General features: G+C 39.4%; 1 protein-coding gene across 1 annotated transcript in view; it reads right to left on the bottom strand.

Annotated features, from left to right (window-relative positions):
- LOC139717944 (laminin subunit gamma-1-like) overlaps positions 1 to 20,506 on the bottom strand; it is a 54,313-nt gene extending 33,807 nt beyond the window's left edge. The window contains exons 1-3 of the mRNA XM_071629428.1: positions 20,311 to 20,506; positions 17,542 to 17,676; positions 12,833 to 12,997 (exon numbers count right to left, since the gene is read on the bottom strand). Coding sequence (XP_071485529.1) covers positions 12,833 to 12,997; positions 17,542 to 17,676; positions 20,311 to 20,506 — 496 coding nt within the window. The remainder of the gene's footprint in view (positions 1 to 12,832; positions 12,998 to 17,541; positions 17,677 to 20,310) is intronic.
- Positions 20,507 to 20,762: the final 256 nt, after the last annotated feature.

Below are 20,762 nucleotides of genomic sequence, written 5' to 3'. Positions count from 1 at the left end.
AAAATTTACTTTTTTATTTTATTAAGAAATTTGATATCTTTAAATCATTTTTCCAGCATTGCCAACCCATGAAATGACATGTACAACTCATCAGCTTTCAGAATATGTAAGGAAAATGGGGGGTCACAGTCCATCCTGACGAGTAAAATCAGATTTAAAATTGGCGTTTTTTTTGCATAGTTGCACTGTATATCGCCATTGACGCGCGCGCGGAATTTCAACTTTGACGGGCCCGTACGACGTCATATTGAGTCGGATTGACTTGAAACTTGGTAGAAATATTCCTTGACATTTCAGACATGCGATCCATGTGAAAAAACGGGAAATTTCTATTGCATATGAGCTGTGCGTACGTATATGTGTGCGCGCGTACGCGTCCATCCAATTTTTTCAATTTTTTGAAAAATGCTCCAAATGGTCTGAAACGTGTGCAAAAAAATTTTGAGCTCGATTGGAGCATGTAAATATTTTAATGCGCGTGTACGCACACATTTTAAGGGTAGATATGAATTTTGAGAATATGAGTAGAATGCGCTTGACTTGAAATATATGTGACATAAATTTCATTGAAAAATTCCATTACATTAATGAGATATGAATGAGAATGTGTTTTCATATAATGACATCATAGTGACGTCACGGTCGACTGATCACTATGATTTTATTAGATCTGTCGTCTTTAGAACATGATACATATATGGTATAATTTTGAAAGTGATAGGCGTAAGACTTTTTGAAGTTAATCTCTGTACAAGATATGAGGAGAAAGAAATAAAGAAGAAGAATAAATAAAGAAAGAATCAGTACAGATATAGAAGGTGATCCAAGAGGATACTTGGATCACCAAATAAGTTAACGTATTGTATAGAAACTTGAATAAGGAAAATAAAAGGATAAGAAAAAGATAGGTAGGGAGGGAGAATAAGACCTACCTATAAGAAATAGCAAAATGTAAGGGTTATAAAAACAGCAAAAGAAAAGAAAATGGCAAGCACGAGTATCGAACACCCAATCCTTAGATTCCTACTCCAACGTGCCATCCACTGAGAACCCGTTCTATTCAAGAAATAGACTTTCTACACTAGTCTAAAAAATTGCACTGTTTTTTGCTGAAAACTATTGATCAAAAAATGGGAAATTCAGTCTATTAATGGTAGAAATTTGACATCTTAATCTGAAATTGTGTTGCAGGGTTCGGCATAAACAAAACTGAATCTAGAAATTTATCTCTCATTTCTTTCGAAAATGCCTCAATCATAGCTGAATATGTCTATGTTGGTCTTTCGGCAAACCAGCCAAGCTTTCCAGGTTCGGCTTTTGACGAACCTGCCGAGCTTCCCAGGTTGGCAGCTCGGCAGGTTCGTCAAAAGCCGAACCTGGGCAGCTCAGCAGGTTTGTCAAAAGCTGAACCTTGGCAGCTCGGCAGGTTCGTCAAAAGCCGAACCTTGGAAAGCTCGGCAGGTTCGTCAAAAGCCGAACCTGGGCAGCTCGGCAGGTTCGTCAAAAGCCGAACCTGGGAAGCTTGGCTGGTTTGCCGAAAGACCAACATACACATATTCAGCTATGATTGAGTCATTTTCGAAAGAAATGACAGATAAATTTCTAGATTCAGTTTTGTTTATGCCGAACCCTGCAACACAATTTCAGATTAAGATGTCAAATTTCTACCATTAATAGACTGAATTTCCCATTTTTTGATCAATAGTTTTCAGCAAAAACAGTGCAATTTTTTAGACTAGTGTAGAAAGTCTATTTCTTGAATAGAACGGGTTTGAGCTATTTCACCTCCCATAGGCACTGTGTATTAAGCAATATCACTCTATTTCGAAGCCAAGGGTAAATTTCAACTACAGTGTAAGTTTTTGGGTGTGATCCTGATGTCCAATAAAAACTGAAGGGCACATTTCTGATAGACCAAAGTCTCAGCTACAACATACTGAAACCTCAGAGAAATTCACGAAAGGATAAGTGAGCTGGTGCTCAATAAAGACAGTCATGTCAAGTTTCATTTCCAAAAAAAATGCACTCCCATAGAGATAACATGTAAACTGGTCAAATTTCACAAGGTTACTTTCAATCGATTTTTCTAGGTGATGAAATTATCTAATCTAAAATTTGAGGTCATGTAAAATGTCATGAAAATCGGCCAAGGATAAGTGAGATATGCTCGAGTGAACTTGAAATTTGATGACATCAAATTGAAAAACCCTTTTATTTCATAGAGGAATGTGTTTCCTTTTAATCATTTTGCCAGAATCGGCCACCCATGAAATATCTACAACTCATCAGCTTTCAGAATATGCAAGATTATTTCTTGCTGTCTTAGACATTTGATCTATGTGAAACTAGAAATGTCGCTATAGTATGGCAACTGGTATGCCTCCGCCATAATGCATGATTCTCCTAGCACACGTCTTAACAATGTGTGATGACGGTTTTACATAATCTCTATTGTGTAATACATGTATACACTAAGTTTCAAGAAAATTCCTGCTGGTATTGCATAAATATGAGGGGAAAAAGTACATTTTGAGGAGTTAACCTTGACCTTTGACCTCTGACCCCATGACCCCCAAATTCCCTAGATAATCACTGCCAGTCACTACATACATATGTATGCACTAAGTTCCGTGAAGATACCTTGAATCACTTCCGAGATATGGGAATTCAAAATGAAATTTTAACATTTTCACCTGATCTTTGACCTCATGACCTAATACTCTGCCTAGAGAATCTTCATTTGGTAGTACATGTACACACTGAGTTTCAGGAAAATAACTTCAGACATTGCATAGATATGGGGGAAATAGTGTAATTCTTTGAGCATTTGACCTTGACCTTTGACCTTGAGCATGTGCACTCAAAAGTTGATAGGCACAACTTCGCCCACTCATACATACACATGCCAAGTTTCATTAGGATACCTCAAACGTTCTTTTAGTTACGCTGTCCACAAAATGGATCATGGACGGACTGAAGGATGGACAACCCGAAAACATAATGCCTCCGGCGACACTTTGTGGTGGAGGCACAAAAACAGGAAATTTCTATTGCATATGAACTGCGTGTGCGTATATGTGCATGCGTGTACGCGCCTGTCAATTTTTTGTCAAATGCTCCAAATGACCTGAAACGTGTGCAAAACAATTTTGAGCTCGATTGGAGCATGTTAAAAATTCAACATGCACACAAATGTATGTTTTTAGAGCAGAGATGAATATTGAGAACACGAATAGATAGACCTTGACTTGAACTATATGAGATGTAAATTTCATTTAGAAATTCCATTCCATTAATGAGATATGAATGAGAACATGATTTGAGAAAATGACATAATGACGTCACGGTTGACTGATCCAATGATACATTAGATCTCTCGTCCTTAGGACATGATACATACAAGTACATGGTATAAGTTTGAAATTGATAGTTGAAGAACTTGAGTTAACCGCTACAAAACATTTGAGAAACAAAGAATAAAGAAGAAGAAGAAGAAAGAATCTGTACAGATACAATAGGTGATCTGAGTGGATACTCGGATCACTTAAAAAAAAAAAAAAATCCCCCAGCGAGAAAAGTCATGTGAAAGACTGTGTCTATAGTGGCCACATGTTCAGAACGGCCTTTTTCTTAATTTCCCTTGGGTGGCCACTATAGACAGTTTTGACTGTATTTATGTCTGTGCATAGATTAGCAACTGAAAACAGCCTTCTGGATTCCCTCTTAGTGCAGTGGCATTAACTCTTTATGTGCCACGTTTGCACGTCTGACTAAGTCGACGGCATGCCAACTTCGCATATTCCGCTCAAATGCACAAACCCGCCCAACTCGATCGATAAAACACCAAATGCCACAGTACATTGAAAGCGTTTCACGCAATTCCGATCCTCTCGTCTATAGCTAGCATTTCATGTGTAGAATGACTAACAAGCAGTGTTTCATACTGGATTTGCATGCAAATTCTAAGTTTCTGTCACTGCTTTGTGTGCAAAAGTCATACATTTACAGTAATGTGTCAACTGGGCATTTGAAAGAAAAGCAACAAGGAAAAGCAGAAATTACGCGGTGCGTAATATATGTCCCCGCCGGAAGTAGCATTTTGTAGCAAAATGTAAAATATAGGTAAAAAAATCAAGGTCAAAGGTCAAAGAAGTCAAAGGTCAAAATTCTGTGCAGAAGTTTTGAAGCCCTCACCTAGTGCCATCACATAAAGCAAATGGAATCGAAATTGGGTTAGAAATGGCGAAGGAGTAGCATTTTGTAGCAAAATGTACAATACAGGTCAAAAATCAAGGTCAAAGGTCAAAGAAGTCAAAGGTCAAAATTCTGTGTAGCAGTTTTGAAGCCCTCACCTAGTGCCATCACATAAAGCAACTAGAAGCGGAATTTGTCAACACTGACAAATTAGGTGATCCAATCTCTTCGAAAATCAATGATTTGAGTCCTGATCCAAATATTCATGACCATACAGGTTTCATCTGTGTTGACGGGACATTGGCCGTGTGATGTTTGGATTCTCATTTAGAAAAGGGAGTGAGACCTGCCATCTTTGGTACCGAATTCCGTATACACTAACGGAAATACAGAATGAAGTATATTTGACCTTTGACCTCACTTTGCACACCCAAGATGGCGTCTAAGCAAAAAGTGATTATTTTATGAAATGACTCTTGTAACATGGTCTTTGCGTGTGCAAAATATGGGAAAGATAGGACATGTATTCACCAAGATACAGGATGAAACATTTATGACCTTTGACCCTAATTTACATACCAAAGATGGTGTCCCATCAAGTAGTTGTTATTTTATGAAATAATGTACGTGACATGTACTAAACATGTGCAAAATATGGGAATGATAGCCATTGTTGTTGTTCATCTATTGCACAGAAAGTAGTAGAAAGAAAGAAAAATAAAGAAAAAATTATGTTATTTTATAGAAATTTGAAGGAGAAGCATAAAAAAATCAGAAAAAGATAAAGTAAGGAAAGGGAGATTAAGATTAACTAAAGAAAAAGAAGAAAAAAGTGTTTAAAAAATTTAAAAAAAATATTGGCAGGAGTGAGCCTCGAACCAGGGACCTTAGGATTACGAGTCAGATGCGCTACGCAATGACCTATTTCATTCTCCATAGGCCCTGTGTATTAAGCAAAATGACGCTGCATCGAAGCCTCGTGCCATTTTCAACCAAGTTTTTCGACGTGATGCCGACGTCGGATGAAAAAATGGAGGGCACACTTACGATAGCCCAAAGTCTCAGCTACAACATTCTAAAATCTGGGAAAAATTCACCGAAGCATAAGTGAGCTCGTGCTCGAAAAAGAGAGTCATGTCAATTTTCACTGCCAGAAAAACTGCTCTCCCATAGAGATAACACGTAAACTGGTCAAATTTGACAATATTACTTTCAATCCATTTTTACGAGATGATGCCATCCTCCAATCAAAATGTTGTAATTATATTAATGAAAGATCATTTAATAAGCTACAACATACTGAAATTTGGGTGTAAATTGGCAAAGGATAAGTGAGATACGCTCGAGTGAACTTGAAATTTGATGACGTCATTTTGAAAATTTACTTTTTTTACTTTATTAAGAAATTTGATATCTTTTAATCCTTTTTTTAGCATCGCCAACCCATGAAATAACATATCCAACTCATAAGCTTTCAGAATATGTAAAGAAAATGGGAGGTTACCGTCCATCCTGACGAGTAAAATCGGATTTAAAATTGGCGTTTTTTTGGCATCGTTGCACTGTATATCGCCATTGACGCGCGCGCAAAATTTCAACTTTGACGGGCCCGTATGACGTCATATTGAGTCGGATTGACTTGAAACTTGGTAGAAATATTTCTTGACATTTTAGGCATCCGATAATGGTAAAAAAACGGGAAATTTCCATTGCATATGAGCTGTGTGTGCGAATATGTGCGCGCGCGTAAGCGTCCGTCCAATTTTTTCAATTTTTAAAAAAATGCTCCAAATGGTCTGAAACGTGTGCAAAAAAAATTTGAGCTCGATTTGAGCATACAAATATTTCAACGCGCGCGTACGCGCAAGTTTTAAGAGAAAATATGAATTTTGAGAATATGAGAAAAATGCGCATAACTTGAAATGTATGTGACGTAAATTTCATTGCAAAATTCCATTCCATTAATGAGATATGAATGAAAACGTGTTTTCATATAATGACGTCATAGTGACGTCAAGGTCGACTGATCACTATGATTTTACTTGATCTGCCGTCTTTGGGACATGATACATATATGGTATAAGTTTGACATTGAAAGGCAATGCACTTTCTGAGCTAACTGCTGCACAAATTTTGGTTAGAAATAAAGAAGAATAAAAAGAAGAACAAAGAATCAGTACAGATACAGAAGGTGATCCGAGAGGATACTCGGATCACCTAAACAGAATCAAAATCGGGTTAGAAATGGTGAAGGAGTAGCATTTTGTAGCCAATGTACAATATAGGTAAAAAATTAAGGTCAAATGTCAAAGAAGTCAAAGGTCAAAATTTTGTGTAGAAGTTTTGAAGCCCTCACCTAGTGCCATCACATAAAGCAAATGGAATAGAAATCGGGTTAGAAATGGCGAAGGAGTAGCATTTTGTAGCAGAATGTACAATACAGGTCAAAAATCAAGGTCAAAGGTCAAAGAAGTCAAAGGTCAAAATTCTGTGTAGAAGTTTTGAAGCCCTCACCTAGTGCCATCACATAAAGCAAACGGAATCGAAATCGGGTCAGAAATGGCGAAGGTGTAGCATTTTGTAGCAAAACGTAAATTATCGGTCAAAAATCAAGGTCAAAGGTCAAAGAAGTCAAAGGTCAAAATTCTGTGTAGAAATTTTGAAGCCCTCACCTAGTGCCATCCCATAGAGCAAACGGAATCGAAATCGGGTTAGAAATGGCGAAGGAGTAGCATTTTGTAGCATTTTGATCACACACGGACGCACGCACACACGGACGCACGGACGGACACACACACGGACACACACACGTACGGAGCCCGTTTCATAGTCCCCTGCTTGAACTCGTTCGGCGGGGACAATTATAGATTTGTCACAGAATTCACATCAATGCAAAGCTTTGCATTTTCTCTACAACTTTCCTAACTTTGTCTACAATTTAACAAAAATTCATAAATGTTATATTGATTTGAAAAAACTCTGCTGTTGTCTGGTCCCAAGCCCAGAATGAGAAAGGAGGAGGGTTGAGCATTGGGCTAGCAACCCAACCTCGTAAAAAAACAAGACGCTACAGAAACGGTAACAGCAAAAGGAACTTCATTGAAAACCCGGCGAAGAGATGACAACTCACTCTTAGGAGTGTCAATGACGGAAGCTGACCAAAGCCGAAAGGAAGTCAACTCCTCAAGAAGTTTGATTCTCTCTGTCAAAACATCTACTAAGATTGGCACATGGAATGTAAGAACGCTTTTCCAGTGTGGCAAACTAGATCAAGTCTTAAATGAAATGGACAATTATGGACTTGAAATACTAGGCATTAGTGAAATGAGATGGACAGGAAAGGGGAAGATGACTAAAGGAAAAAGAGACCTCTATTCCGGGAATGAGAATATCCATACACATGGAGTAGGCATTATATTAGGGAAAAAAGCTAGTATAGCCCTAATAGAATGGACTCCAGTAGACCATAGAATCATTACTGCAAGGTTATGTAGCAGACATGGGAAAACTACCGTCATACAAGCATATGCACCAACAGAGAATTCTGAGGATGATGAAAAAGATGAATTTTACGGAAAAATGCAAGATGTTATAGACCACACCCCCAGCTATGTAAAACTCCTTATCGGAGATTTTAATGCTCAAATCAGCATGGAGAGGAAGGGCTTGGAACAAACCATCCGTCCACATGGAACAGCATCTACCCACAGTGACAATGGTGAACGCTTCATATCATTCTGCACTACAAATGGCCTCAGCATTGGAAACACATACTTCCAGCACAAGCTCATCCACAAGAAGACTTGGTGGGCGCCAGGAGGAAAAACCCTCAATGAAATTGATTACATATGCATCAACAGTAGATGGAGGTCATCTTTATCTGATGTGAAAGTAAGGAGAGGTTGTGATGTGGGATCAGATCACTACCTACTGGTCGGAACACTGCGTCTTCGACTCAAGCGCAGGAAGGAGGGAAACACTGCCATTTTAAGACCCATTGCTGTGGAAAACCGTGCAAATACGGAGGTTGCTACAAAGTTCCAACTAGAACCCACCAACCGCTCTGCAGTACTTCAACACTCCGAAGATATTGAGGAAGAGTGGCACCAGACAAAGACTTGCATTAACGAGGCTGCTGAAAAGATTATTGGCAAAAGAAGGGGGACAAGAAGATAACAGTGGATCAGCCAGGACACCTGGAAACTCATAGATGAAAGAAAGCAAGTTAAAAGCCAAAGAGATCAGACAAAGACAGAGCAAGAAAGGAACCAACAAGCACAAGTATACTCAGATTTAGATGTTAAGGTGAAACAAGAGACCCGCGGGTCTAGCGCTCACCTGAGTATCGCAAGTTCACCTTTCACGCAGTCACTAATCTAAATTATTCACAGCTCTACCAAAATTTGACCAGGCATTCTGAAGTAGAAGATGAAAATGTACAATAAGGGCCCAAATTTTTAAAGATTCCTTAATTTGGGGAATTGGGGGCCCCCTGGGGCCCTCTGGGTGGGGCATGGTGCCCATTTTGATAAATTGAGATCCTGACCCCCTAAGGATGCTACCTGCCAAGTTTGACGAAAATCTATCATGAGGTTTTCAGGAAGAAGATGACAATGTACGATTCAGGCCCCCATTTGGACCTTCCTAACCAACCCCCCCCCCCCACCCCTGCCCCCAAGAGGGGCACCCCTGGATCTCCTATGAACAAACTCGAAACTACAGTCATTAATGTACTCACTCATAGTATTATCTTAGCTGTATAACTTCTGATTCTAGAGAAAATTTTTAACGATTCCTTCATTTGGGGGGTTTGGGCCCCCCTGGGGGCCCCCTGGGTGGGACATGGTGCCCATTTTAACAAATTGAGATCCTAACCCCTTAGGGATGCTACCTACCAAGTTTGGTGAAAATGGGTCATGGGGTTCTAAAAAAGAAGATAAAAATGTACAATTTAGGCCCCATTTTACCCCTCCTCACCTCCCTCCCCTGGGTCCCAAGGGGGGCACCCCTGATTCTGCCATGAACAAACTTGAAACTGCAGTCATCAATGTACTAACTCATAGTATTAACTTAGCTCCATCACTTCTGGTTCTAGAGAAGAAGATTTTTAAAGATTCCTTAATTTGGGGGGATTTGGGCCCCCTGGGGGCCCCCTGGGGGCCCACTGGGGGCCCCCTGGGTGGGGCATGGTGCCCATTTTAACAAATTGAGTTCCTAACCCCCTAGGGATGCTACCTGCCAAGTTTGGTGAAAATGGGTCATGGGGTTCTCAAGAAGAAGATGAAAATGTACAATTTAGGCCCCATTAGAACCCCTCCCCACCCCCCTCCCCTGGGTCCCAAGGGGGGCATCCCTGATTCTGCCATGAACAAACTTGAAACTGCAGTCATCAATGTACTAACTCATAGTATTAACTTAGCTCTATCACTTCTGGTTCTAGAGAAGAAGATTTTTAAAGATTCCTTAATTTTGGGGGTTTGGGCCCCCCTGGGGGCCCCCTGGGTGGGTCATGGTGCCCATTTTAACAAATTGAGTTCCTAACCCCCTAGGGATGCTACCTGCCAAGTTTGATGAAAATCGGTCTTGGGGTTTTCAAGAAGAAGATGAAAATGTAAAAAGTTTACGCACGACGGACGACGGACGACGGACGACGCACGACGGACGACGCACGACGCACGACGGACGCCGGACGAAGGGCGATCGCAATAGCTCACTTGAACCTTTGGCTCAGGTGAGCTAAAAACAGTGCAAGAGGGACAAAAAAAGCATGGTTACAGAGAAAAGCACAAGAGGCCCAAAGAGCAGCCAACAGAAATGACTCAAGAACTTTGTACAGAATTGTGAAAGAGCTGAGCGGCACTGGTAACACAAACTCAATCCCAATCAAGAACAAAGAGGGCAAAACCCTTGCTTCAGAAGAAGAGCAGAATGCCAGATGGGTGGAACATTTCCAAGAGGTCCTCAACCAACCAGACCTACCATCACTCATAGACTTCAGTGAGGAAGATGTCATGGAATCATTAGACCTAGACACTGGTCAGATAACAGAAGCCGAAGTACTTAGAGCTATCAAAGCACTTAAGAATGGCAAAGCTGCAGGAATAGACAATATCTCCCCCGAGCTGCTGAAATATAGCCAGCAAGATACAACAAAACAGCTCACCCACCTACTCAGTAAAATTTGGACTACAGAACAAGTGCCCCGAGGACTGGAGCAAAGGGGAAATAGTCAAGCTACCAAAGAAAGGTGACTGAAGCAATTGCAACAATTGGAGAGGTGTCACACTTTTATCAGTCCCAGGCAAAGTCTTCTGCTCAGTATTATTAAACAGGCTAAAAGACTCTGTAGACACAATGCTGAGGGAGGAACAAGCAGGCTTTTGAAATGGGAAATCATGTTCTGAGCAGATCTTAACCCTGAGAAACATCATCGAGCAGAGCCATGAATTTAATATGGAGCTACATATCAACTTTGTGGATTTTAAGGCGGCCTTTGATAGCGTACACAGAGAGACAGTCTGGAATATTGCAAGAATATATGGAATCCCACAGAAATTCATCAACATCTTCAAAAGTCTGTTAACTCTCGCTGTTGCATCAGAACAAGCAACAGTTACACTGAACACCTTCAACATCTTCTCAGGAGTTCGGCAGGGCTGTATTCTATCGCCCCTGCTTTTTCTCCTCACTATCAACTTCGTGATGTGGAAAGTCATGAACAAAGCAACCTTTGGAGTCAAGTGGAATGACAACCGCCTAACAGATTTGGACTTCGCAGATGATTTGGCTCTTCTGGGAGATACAACCCAATCCCTACAAGAGATGACAGATAGCCTCACAGAGACCGCAGCCAAGGTGGGCCTCAGAGTTAGCTCAGAAAAAACCAAGGTCATGTCAATCCATCATGAACGTCCTATGAATCTGCAGGTGAACCATCAAACCGCAGAAGAGGTTTCCAGCTTCACCTACCTAGGCAGCATCATATCCAAGAATGGGGATACAGAACTGGACATCACATGTAGGTTGGGCAAAGCAAGATCTGTTTTTCCAGAGGCTCAAGAAGGTGTGGGGATCAAAACATATCACATTGGACAGCAAAATCACACTTTATAGCTCCCTTGTTACTCCAGTGGCAGTCTATGCAAGTGAAACATGGAAAATAACAGCAAGGCAAGCCAAGTTATTAGATGTATTCCACCAAAGATGTCTGAGAAAAATTCTAAACATCACATGGAAGGACAAAATCACAAATGAAGAAGTATGGAGATGTAATCAAAAAGACCTCAGCATTATTATAATGGGAAAAAAGACTGAAGATGCTAGGACACACCCTGAGAATGAAAGATGAAAGACACGTCAAAACGTCATTAGAATGGATGCCTGCAAGCAGAAAAAGGAGAAGGGGAAGGCCCACAAACACCTGGAAAAGAACAGTACTTAAGGATCTACAAACAATGGGAGTAAGCTGGGATGAAGCAAAGGATATTGCAACAAACCAGGCAGAATGGAGGACCACTATTACCGCCCAATGCTCCACAAGGAACAGGAGGAACTAAGTCTACCATAATCAAAGTAAGATTTGAAAAACAGATTGTTTTCGTATGACTACGTTATCTCAGAATAATGTGGCACACGGGGGGGGGGGGGGGGGGGGGTTTCCACCATTGCACATAAAGAGTTAAAAAGTATCCATGAGTCATGTAAACATCAATTTTAAGTAACAGCTCAAACAAGGAACCCATGTGATGCAATTATATCATTCCTCAATGGCTGATTACAAATTCTGAACATACATGTATGTACTGTTAGTGTCACACACATATCTAGCTATTATAAAATGGGCTTTAGAATCTCTGCAATTTGATTGGTCAATTATCATGCATTGATTTTTACTGATCTACACAGAGCCATGTGTCTGGTAAAATCTGAATGCATGGATCAAGTCTTGTATAGTGTAGTAGGTGTACCGGACGCATGATGGGGAAAATGGTTGTATTTCATGAATTTATGGGCCCATTTTTTTACACAAAAGATGCACAGGCCTATTTTGTAGATCAGTGAGAATTGGATACTCTCATTTAACTTTGGAACAGTCTAAAACCTACAATTAACAGTTAAACTCGCACATCCAATTCTCACCAATCCACTCTGTCCTGTGCATCATTTGTATACTAATACAAAGTAAGGCTATTCGGCAATTCAGGAATGTATTAACAAAAACAAAAACAAAACAATACAAAAAAGATAACAGTAAAATACAGATAAGCATGAAGTAAAACTGATCCTATGATATGTAATATTTTCATTGTGACATCTTGCATGTACATAAAAAAAAAAAAAAATGACCATTTCACAACTGTGTGTCTGAATGGCTAACAGGGAAGGTTGGTACCAGTTGAAGCAGTTTCCATGTGCTCTTGGCATACAGTAGCCTACAGGGACAGGTGACTATAAACTTTATGAATGTTCGGTACATATGGTACTCTTTTGATGTATTAGACTCTTTTTACAGACACTTGCATTGTACCAGTTTGTTATAGATTCACTCTCATGTACATACTGCAGTCATCACAGTGGGGAAACCAATAAATCCAAGTACTGATGACAGCTTTGTACTCACATGAGAATGTCTCATTACCTGTATTACAGTTGATTCCTCGTCTTCCTGTGTCACAAGAACATCCAAATGGATCAGGCAGGCAGAACTGAAAAGGACTACAGGTGTCAGCTGGATCATTGTTATTGTATGTACATCTGAACTCACAGTTCGGTCCAAATCGATTCCCACCATCGGACTTGCAGACTATAAGAAGAAATAAATTACACTTAATACAGTTTGTAATTATTTCAAACACTTTGCCAAACATTCATGATTCAATTAATATTGGTTGAAAAAAAAAAACCTGTCATTGAACAACTCTGCCATCATTGGTGTTAATTCTGTGTGCCTTGTGTATGTAAACAAGCATTCATTGAACTGTGGTGATGTCATCTATGTGCAATTTGTGCATATGTATGTGCATTCTTGAGTCAGTCTTAGGCAAGATCATTGAATACCGCCGACAGTGTACCTGCAGTTTCCACATACTGCTTTTGTAATTCCAGTACTCAGAATACTATCCTAGCTCTTAGGCAGTCTAAGCATTGAATAAGATAGTATGATACAATCATTAAATAGATTAACGTGCACATCTGGACCAACAGTTTACCAAAGTCACTGTGAATGCAGAATGGAACTTATTAACAGTGCTTCTCATGAATTAAGCCAACTGAACACAGTCTTGATAGCACTGGTTCAGTTGCTTGAGAACCTGTGACCAACACTTATGCAGTGAAAAACATTTGAATGTTACAAAAAGTTATTCTGCAGATGTTGTTGGACAGTCAGTAAATTTGTTTGTGTGGATGTACAATGCATTGTAATTTAAAGGACAAGTTCACCTTCATTAAGATAAGGATTGAGAGAATGCAGCAATATTAGTAGAACACGTCAGTGAAAGTTTGAGGAAAATTGGACAATCGATGCAAAAGTTATGAATTTTTAAAACTTTTGTGTTGGAACTGCTGGATGAGGAGACTACTAAGGCTTGTGATGTCATATGAGTACAACAGTATAAAGAAAATGTAAAGAAAATTCAACATATTTTCACTTTTTTCGCATAATAAAAGAACACTTGACTTGCCTCTTTCTAAAGGCAATGGGAATAATATTACCCATAACATATGTCAGTAACGAGTCAAGGGAGGTAGGTAGTGTAGCGCACGCGTGCAGACGTGAATTTTGCCCTGGCAAATGCACCTTGGAAAATTATTGGTTTGTGATTGTCCATTGTTATTTTTTGGATCAAATCCTACTTGGAAAACCTGTTTGGAATCATTTATCATTGTCATATATGCCATATTTGGAAGATTATTACAGTTTCTGGAGGGATTTCAATCATGTCTCAACTTCCAAGATGGCCGCCTCTGCTTAGCACATATGAAGCCCAGTCCCATATGTGCTATTTTTGGTGCTGTGCCAGTGCACCCTCAGCTGCACTCTCAGCTGTATGTAAGTCTTCAATCAAATTCTACATGTAGACTACAGTCTCCAGATTTGGATACCGGTATCTAATTCACACCCTCCTTCACCATTCTACTAGTTTGACTATATACATTGCAAGCTGAAGTAAACAATGGGAACCGTGCTTCCTATTAGTAACTTTCTATTGCTGCTGTTCATCTTTGCTGCACTTGCAACTAGGCTGTCAATAATCGATACAGTACCCCTACATCATGAAGTTTACAATGTGGATTCCACTGGTTTTCAAATTAAGACTCTCTTTCGAGCTCTTAAAGCTGGTCTTGCAGTGTGTGTGCTTGCAGACACATAAGAGTCCCTTTCAAATAGCCACTATTTCAACACAAAGGCATAGGAGGGCATTACGTCTGTGACAAGGGTATTGTCAACAAAATAACAACCGGTGTAACAGTTCAAGTAAGAGAATCTCACAAACAATACAAAAGCTACTATGTTTCATATGATTTTGTCACACAGTAATTTCAGTAACAATTATATTTTCAAGCGACAAAGAGTAACAATATCACCCCATCATGACCTTTCATTAAATATTCTAAACTCATTATAAATATCAGTGATTCACTACTGTACACATGGTCTCTTCAGAGTTGGCACTACTACACCACCATAATTCTGAAATTAATTGGCAGATGTGAATATAGTCTCTTTTATCTTAACCATTATGTCAATGCTTGATTGACATAATGCTTAATGATTGATTGATTGATTGATTGATTGAATGCTCTTTTATCTTAATCATGATGTCAAGAAAGACTACAAATGTTGCTATAGTGGTAATGCATCTGCCATAATGCATTATTCCCCTAATAGGTCTATAGTACATATGTGACCCTGCACCTCAAAACAAACAAAAAGTCGCCAGACATGAGTTTTTAGTTAAGACCATATTCTGAAAGAGCAGACTTTAAGCTTTAAAATGATGTATAACTCAAATCAAATGGACACTCCTAACCTATCTAAATATTGGAAAGAAAACACAAACTCAGGAAAAGTGTGAACTGAGAAAAGAGGCTGTGAAGTACAGTGTCCATTCAAGCGCTTAATCTTTACCAAACAGGGCTGGCTGTGCGATGAATGGGACAAAAAACAGGACGTAAACCACCAGAGTAACAACAATGAAGGGATTATCAAATTAAACTGAAATTAAGCATGCCCCATGAACACATTCTGTCCATAATTAGTGCCAACTTTCAAAGCAGTAGCACTATCCTTTCAAAAGTTATTAGAGTTGAAAGTGAAGAGTGTGTACAAGGCTTTTCAGAAATGAAAAAGGGAATCTAAAGACACACCTAATCACACTATTCTACCAAAAATGTTCAAGATAAACTGCTAAAAAAAACACACTTTCCTGCCCGTTTTATAATACCAAATTTTAACATAATGTAAAAGAAGACCCGCTCTTTCAGAAAATATGAAAAAGTCAAGTTCGGCTAGGTTGACCCATTTCACTTATTTTCAGTCCTCACGCAAAATCAGTGTGTGCGACTTTATGTTCATTTTGAGGTGCACGGTCACATATGGACAATGTGTGATGACAGTTTCACATAATTGGCAAAATGTTAAATTAATGACACATTTTTCACAAATGTGTTGAATGTTCACCTTCCTTGACCTAGGTTTAATTAGATGAATGGGAGAGCATGTATTTGGGAATTTGAGGACTTTAACTTGACTTTGACCCTTTTAAAAGTTAATGCATTGAGAAATTTTCAATGTATGGAGAAAAAGAGCAATTTCTGTATTGAACAGTAAATTGTTACCATTTTCACTTAGCCTTTGACCCTTGACATTTGACCCTACAATCATAGGAGAATCATTGTCAGGCAGAACATGCATTAATATGTACTAACTTATAAGATAACTTGAGCCACTTCCAGGAAATGGAGGAAGAAGCTAAGTTCAGCACTTCCACCTGATCGTTGACCTTTGACCTTTTTGGCAAACTTCCCAGAGAATCACTATTGGGTAATACATGTATACACCAAGTTTGAAAAAGAAAACATCCTGCAGGCATTTCATAAATGAGGGAAATAGTACTATTTAGAAGAGCTGACCTTGACCTTTGACCCCATGACCCCCAAAATCCCTTAGATAATCACTGCCAGTCAGTACATGCATAGTACGTTCCATGAAGATACCTTGAACCATTTCCAAGATATGGAGAAAAAACTGAAATTTTAACATTTTCACTTGACCTTTGAACTTGGCCTTATGACCTGAAACTCTCACTACACAATCCTAACTGGGTCGTACATATAGACTAAGTTTAAGAAAATATCTTCAGGCATTGCATAGAAATGGGGGAAATAGTGAAATTTTGAGCATTTGACCTTGACCTTTTGACCTTGAGCATGTGCACCCAAAAGTTGACAACTTCACCCCCTCACACACATACATGCCAAGTTTCATTAGAATACCTCAAAGGTTTTTTAGTTATATGCAGTCCAAAAACAATTGATTACGGAAGGACGGACAACCTGAAGACATAATGCCTCTGGCACCACTTCCAGGCCGAGGCATAAAAAAGTCTGTGAGATATTTGTGCAAGCAAAGATGATAAACGTCTTCATGACCTGTATCACTTTACTTAAAAAAACAAACAAACAAACAAACATGTAACTGTGCATGGTCGTGACTTTGCTACATTTATTTCTACTCATAAATATTAATAAATTAATTCTGTCATTTTCATTTTAGTATCAGCATGTCAAAGTATGCCTAAAGCTTCAAACTAAAGTCATGGCCTCCAGAACGGGGGTATTATTAATAAATCATTGCTTGTTTTGTCATTCTCATTTTAGTATTAGTACATCAAAGTATGCCTAAAGCTTCAAACTAAAGTCATGACTGACAGAATGGGGGGGGGGGGGGGAACTTTTTGTGCACCATACAAAGGAATATGTAAGGTGTCATCACTTTGGCAGTCCCCAACCCGGAAGTATGCAAGTGGCATTTAAAAAAAAAAAAAAAAAAAAATAGATAGAGATCTTGAAGTGTGAGTGTGGTATGGTTATGTTCTGAAGACCACTTTTTTTCGTTTTCTTTGGTTTTTTTGCTTGTCAGCTGAAGAAACCAAGAAGTGGAATGGGAGAGATGAGCTGAGGACCTTTATTTTTTTTTTTGGTTGTTACCTCATGAAACCCGGAAGTCCCCCCCCCCCCCCCCCCCCACTTTTTAAAACGCTCTGCCGGCCCTGAAAAGCCAAATCTTACTTGAAGTAATATATATCTTTTCTACTTAAAATAGGGTGTATACAATGTACTTACTCTCCAAACAATTTGGTCCTCTGAAATTGTTCGGACAAATACACCTGCCAGTCTCATCATCACATACTCCACCATTGTAACATTTGTCACAGATCCTGGAGCAGTTAGGGGGGCCCCATTTACCAGCTGGACAATCTATGAATAAGAGAAAATAGAATCATGCAAATTGCAGCTAAATTTAACTTTGTTCTACAGAACTACATAAGACATTCATAGTCTGTGTAATTGTGTAAATGATTAATCTGAAGTTCAGTCTATCCTTTGTTCTTTGATTCCTTGATGAATGCCAACATTGTGGCTATAATATCCTCACTACAGTAATAAACATATGGAAGTTCAATAATGCCATCAAATGTTCTCACTGCAATTTAATTACTGATCTTTGACATCTGATCTGGAAAACATTAGTATAGAGTCAAACAGGCTGATTTCCTTTTCTGGTTTTATCTATTTGTTTTCTTCATTTTTTTTCCAATTCTGTTGAATCTTATGGAATGCTAATCAATGCAATGTTTCACATGCAAACCTTGTCCCTTTACCATAATCTAGTGACCTTTTACTTTCACCTCTGTGAGCCAAGATCTAATCAATCAATCACTCTGAGGTCACAGAAAAATGTCCAGAAGTATAATATATGTGACCCGCGACAACGGTTTCAGGCAAAAGTCGCAAGAGCAAATTCCCTCCTAGGCGGGGTACAAAGATTTTGACCATTATTTTTGTCGATTTAGGTTTTTTGCAGAAATCGAATCTTTGATAATAATGTTATCTACATCTACACTGAATTTCGTAGCATAAGACTAAGTTTTTCCTATTGAAAATAGAATTTTAAGCACCCTATGTTAGATCGCACTCGTCAGTTTTCGAGCTTCTTTCGAACGCCGCGCCAATATCCTCAGCGTTGCTACGGCGCAGGGTCTCGCATGCGATTGGCTGGTGCGTCGCATACATTTACATAATTCGGCTTTCGGAGACACCAGTTGCAGCGTTTGGGGAATGCTTTGTATGTCCAGGCGTGCACGATTACATGCCCCATTGTTCTTGCTACAGTGGTTTATAACGCTCGCTCTGTAGTGCGTGCTCTTCGTTTGGCTTTCTGTCCAAACTATTCTACTGCAATGTTCGACAACGGAAGTGAAACAAAACTCATGTAGCATGACATAATCGGGTCAAATTTGTCTACTTGTACATGTAGTAAACATTATGACAGCAGACTGACTCAACGGAAGGTAGATGAGAGGAAAGGAGCAGTCATATAATGTAACCAATTATATTCAAGTACTACACGTCAAGATCGCACCAAACTAACGAGTCGTGTTTGTTTGTTTGTTTTAATTTAATGAGCACCACCGAACAAAGCAACATATGCATGTCTTGTAAAAGCAAAACAAACAGGAAGCGTGACCCTTGCCAGCACTAGCAATTTTCTGCCTTCAAAAGGCACCACAATGAAAACGCGATTTGTAAATGTGTGGATTCGCCACCGCTCCTGTTACATGCACACGGCCATGGCATGTGGATGTCATTGCGTAATGCGTGCACCATACACATGTACATTGTACATACATGTACATTTACACCATACGTGCAATTATTGTATTCGCCATCTTGAAAGACGTACTGGTAAACAAACCCGAGCGAAATGCATTGTTTTTCGGCTCCCTACGCTCAGCTCCGAGGAAGGTGCCCGGGAAATTTGACTCTCTCAGTGAGCCAATCAGAAGGCGATGTGGTTGCTAGAGGCGGAGCTTAACATCGATTGGCACCATCGTACGGATGGGTGATTCTCCCCTCGCATCGCCGCTCGGACATTGTCTTTGAGAAAGAGGTGAATCTTCAAAGCCTGTTTTCTCGCAATTTTGTCAGGCTAACAACTTAAAAAGTGCATTTTATTTCTCTTTCTATGCCGACTTACGGTGCCGAAGATTACAAGTGTTTTATATCAATGCAAAGCTTAGGAAATGGGCAATGAGATTCAGTAAAAAAATGAATTTTCAAAATTCCCGACTTTTGCCTGAAACCGTTGTCGCCGGTCACATATCATGACACCTTCTACTCTTCCAAGGTTTTGTCTGTGGAATGTTTTATATTCCCATTGTTGAGTTCATATTTTTTTAACATTCTCAATACATGAGAGTGGCTGAGTGTGACGGCAGGTAGTGTACAAGGAGCAATGCCTGCCCTCTGTGAAATTTCATGCACATACATTGCACTGGTCAGAAGGTGCTCAGTATGCATGTTTCTAGTCTTTCCCTCTATCAGATGTCATATCCAAGATTTTCCCACCATCTCCCCATCCACCCACAACGGCATTCTCCTTGGATGAAATCAGTATTTAGTTATTTGAATGGAGTGATGTTGATTATTTTTTGTGTGTGTGTGTGATGCACAATGCCAATTAGAAAATGTATAGAATGACAATTTTGTTGATTAAAACTTAAAAGCCTGGTAAGTTATTTTAAATCATAAGCACAAAAAGACCTTATATGGGATCATATATATCATTTGATCAAGTTATATAATACACATCTTTGTAGGAGTATGAAATTTATGTTAAAGGACTATCATTACTGTAGAGGCCTAAATAACATCATTGTGGTGACATAGGATTTGGATCAATGGATTTTTTTCCCTCACAAATACAAGCTCATATATGTTCAACTCTGATACACAAGGAGAAAGATAAAGTAACATAAAAAGTTCCTAATTCCTTTCTGTTTTGCTACTTTACATTACTTCACGTCAAAGCCTAATGCTCAAATGACTTACCACGAACAATAAGTCTGTACAAGGCTCCCCTTCCTTGACCTCGCATGCCACTGTAGTGAATCTCATAGATGCCTTCATCCCCAGCCACAATTGGATTAGAGAATGTAAACGTGGTGGTCATCTGTCCTGACACAGGATCTCCTCCATCTTTTCTCCAGACAGGATCTCGAATGGTACATCTACCTGTGTTTCTCATTTCAATCACCACTCCTGTGTTACCTACATTCACTGTACGGGTGAATCTCCCATCCACAGGCTCAAAGCAAGCTAATGCATAGAAATGGAGTTTACAATGCATGGATCATCAATACATCATGTTTAGGCTTTTCTGACTACACGTCTAGGGTAGTATGCTCTTTCTCTACCATACTGTTTATCTGCCACTTAATCTTGGGTCAACTTTATATTACACCAAAAATCCCTTTAACCTCAACTGAACGTAATATTGGCAT

This window comes from Diadema antillarum, unplaced genomic scaffold (genome assembly GCF_040938485.1).
Source record: "Diadema antillarum isolate AM-2024a unplaced genomic scaffold, OU_Dant_1.0 scf00000086, whole genome shotgun sequence".
In the NCBI taxonomy this organism is placed as follows: Eukaryota; Metazoa; Echinodermata; class Echinoidea; order Diadematoida; family Diadematidae; genus Diadema; species Diadema antillarum.
The sequence above is the reverse complement of the archived record's forward strand: the minus strand, read 5'-3'. Positions and strand labels throughout refer to the sequence as shown.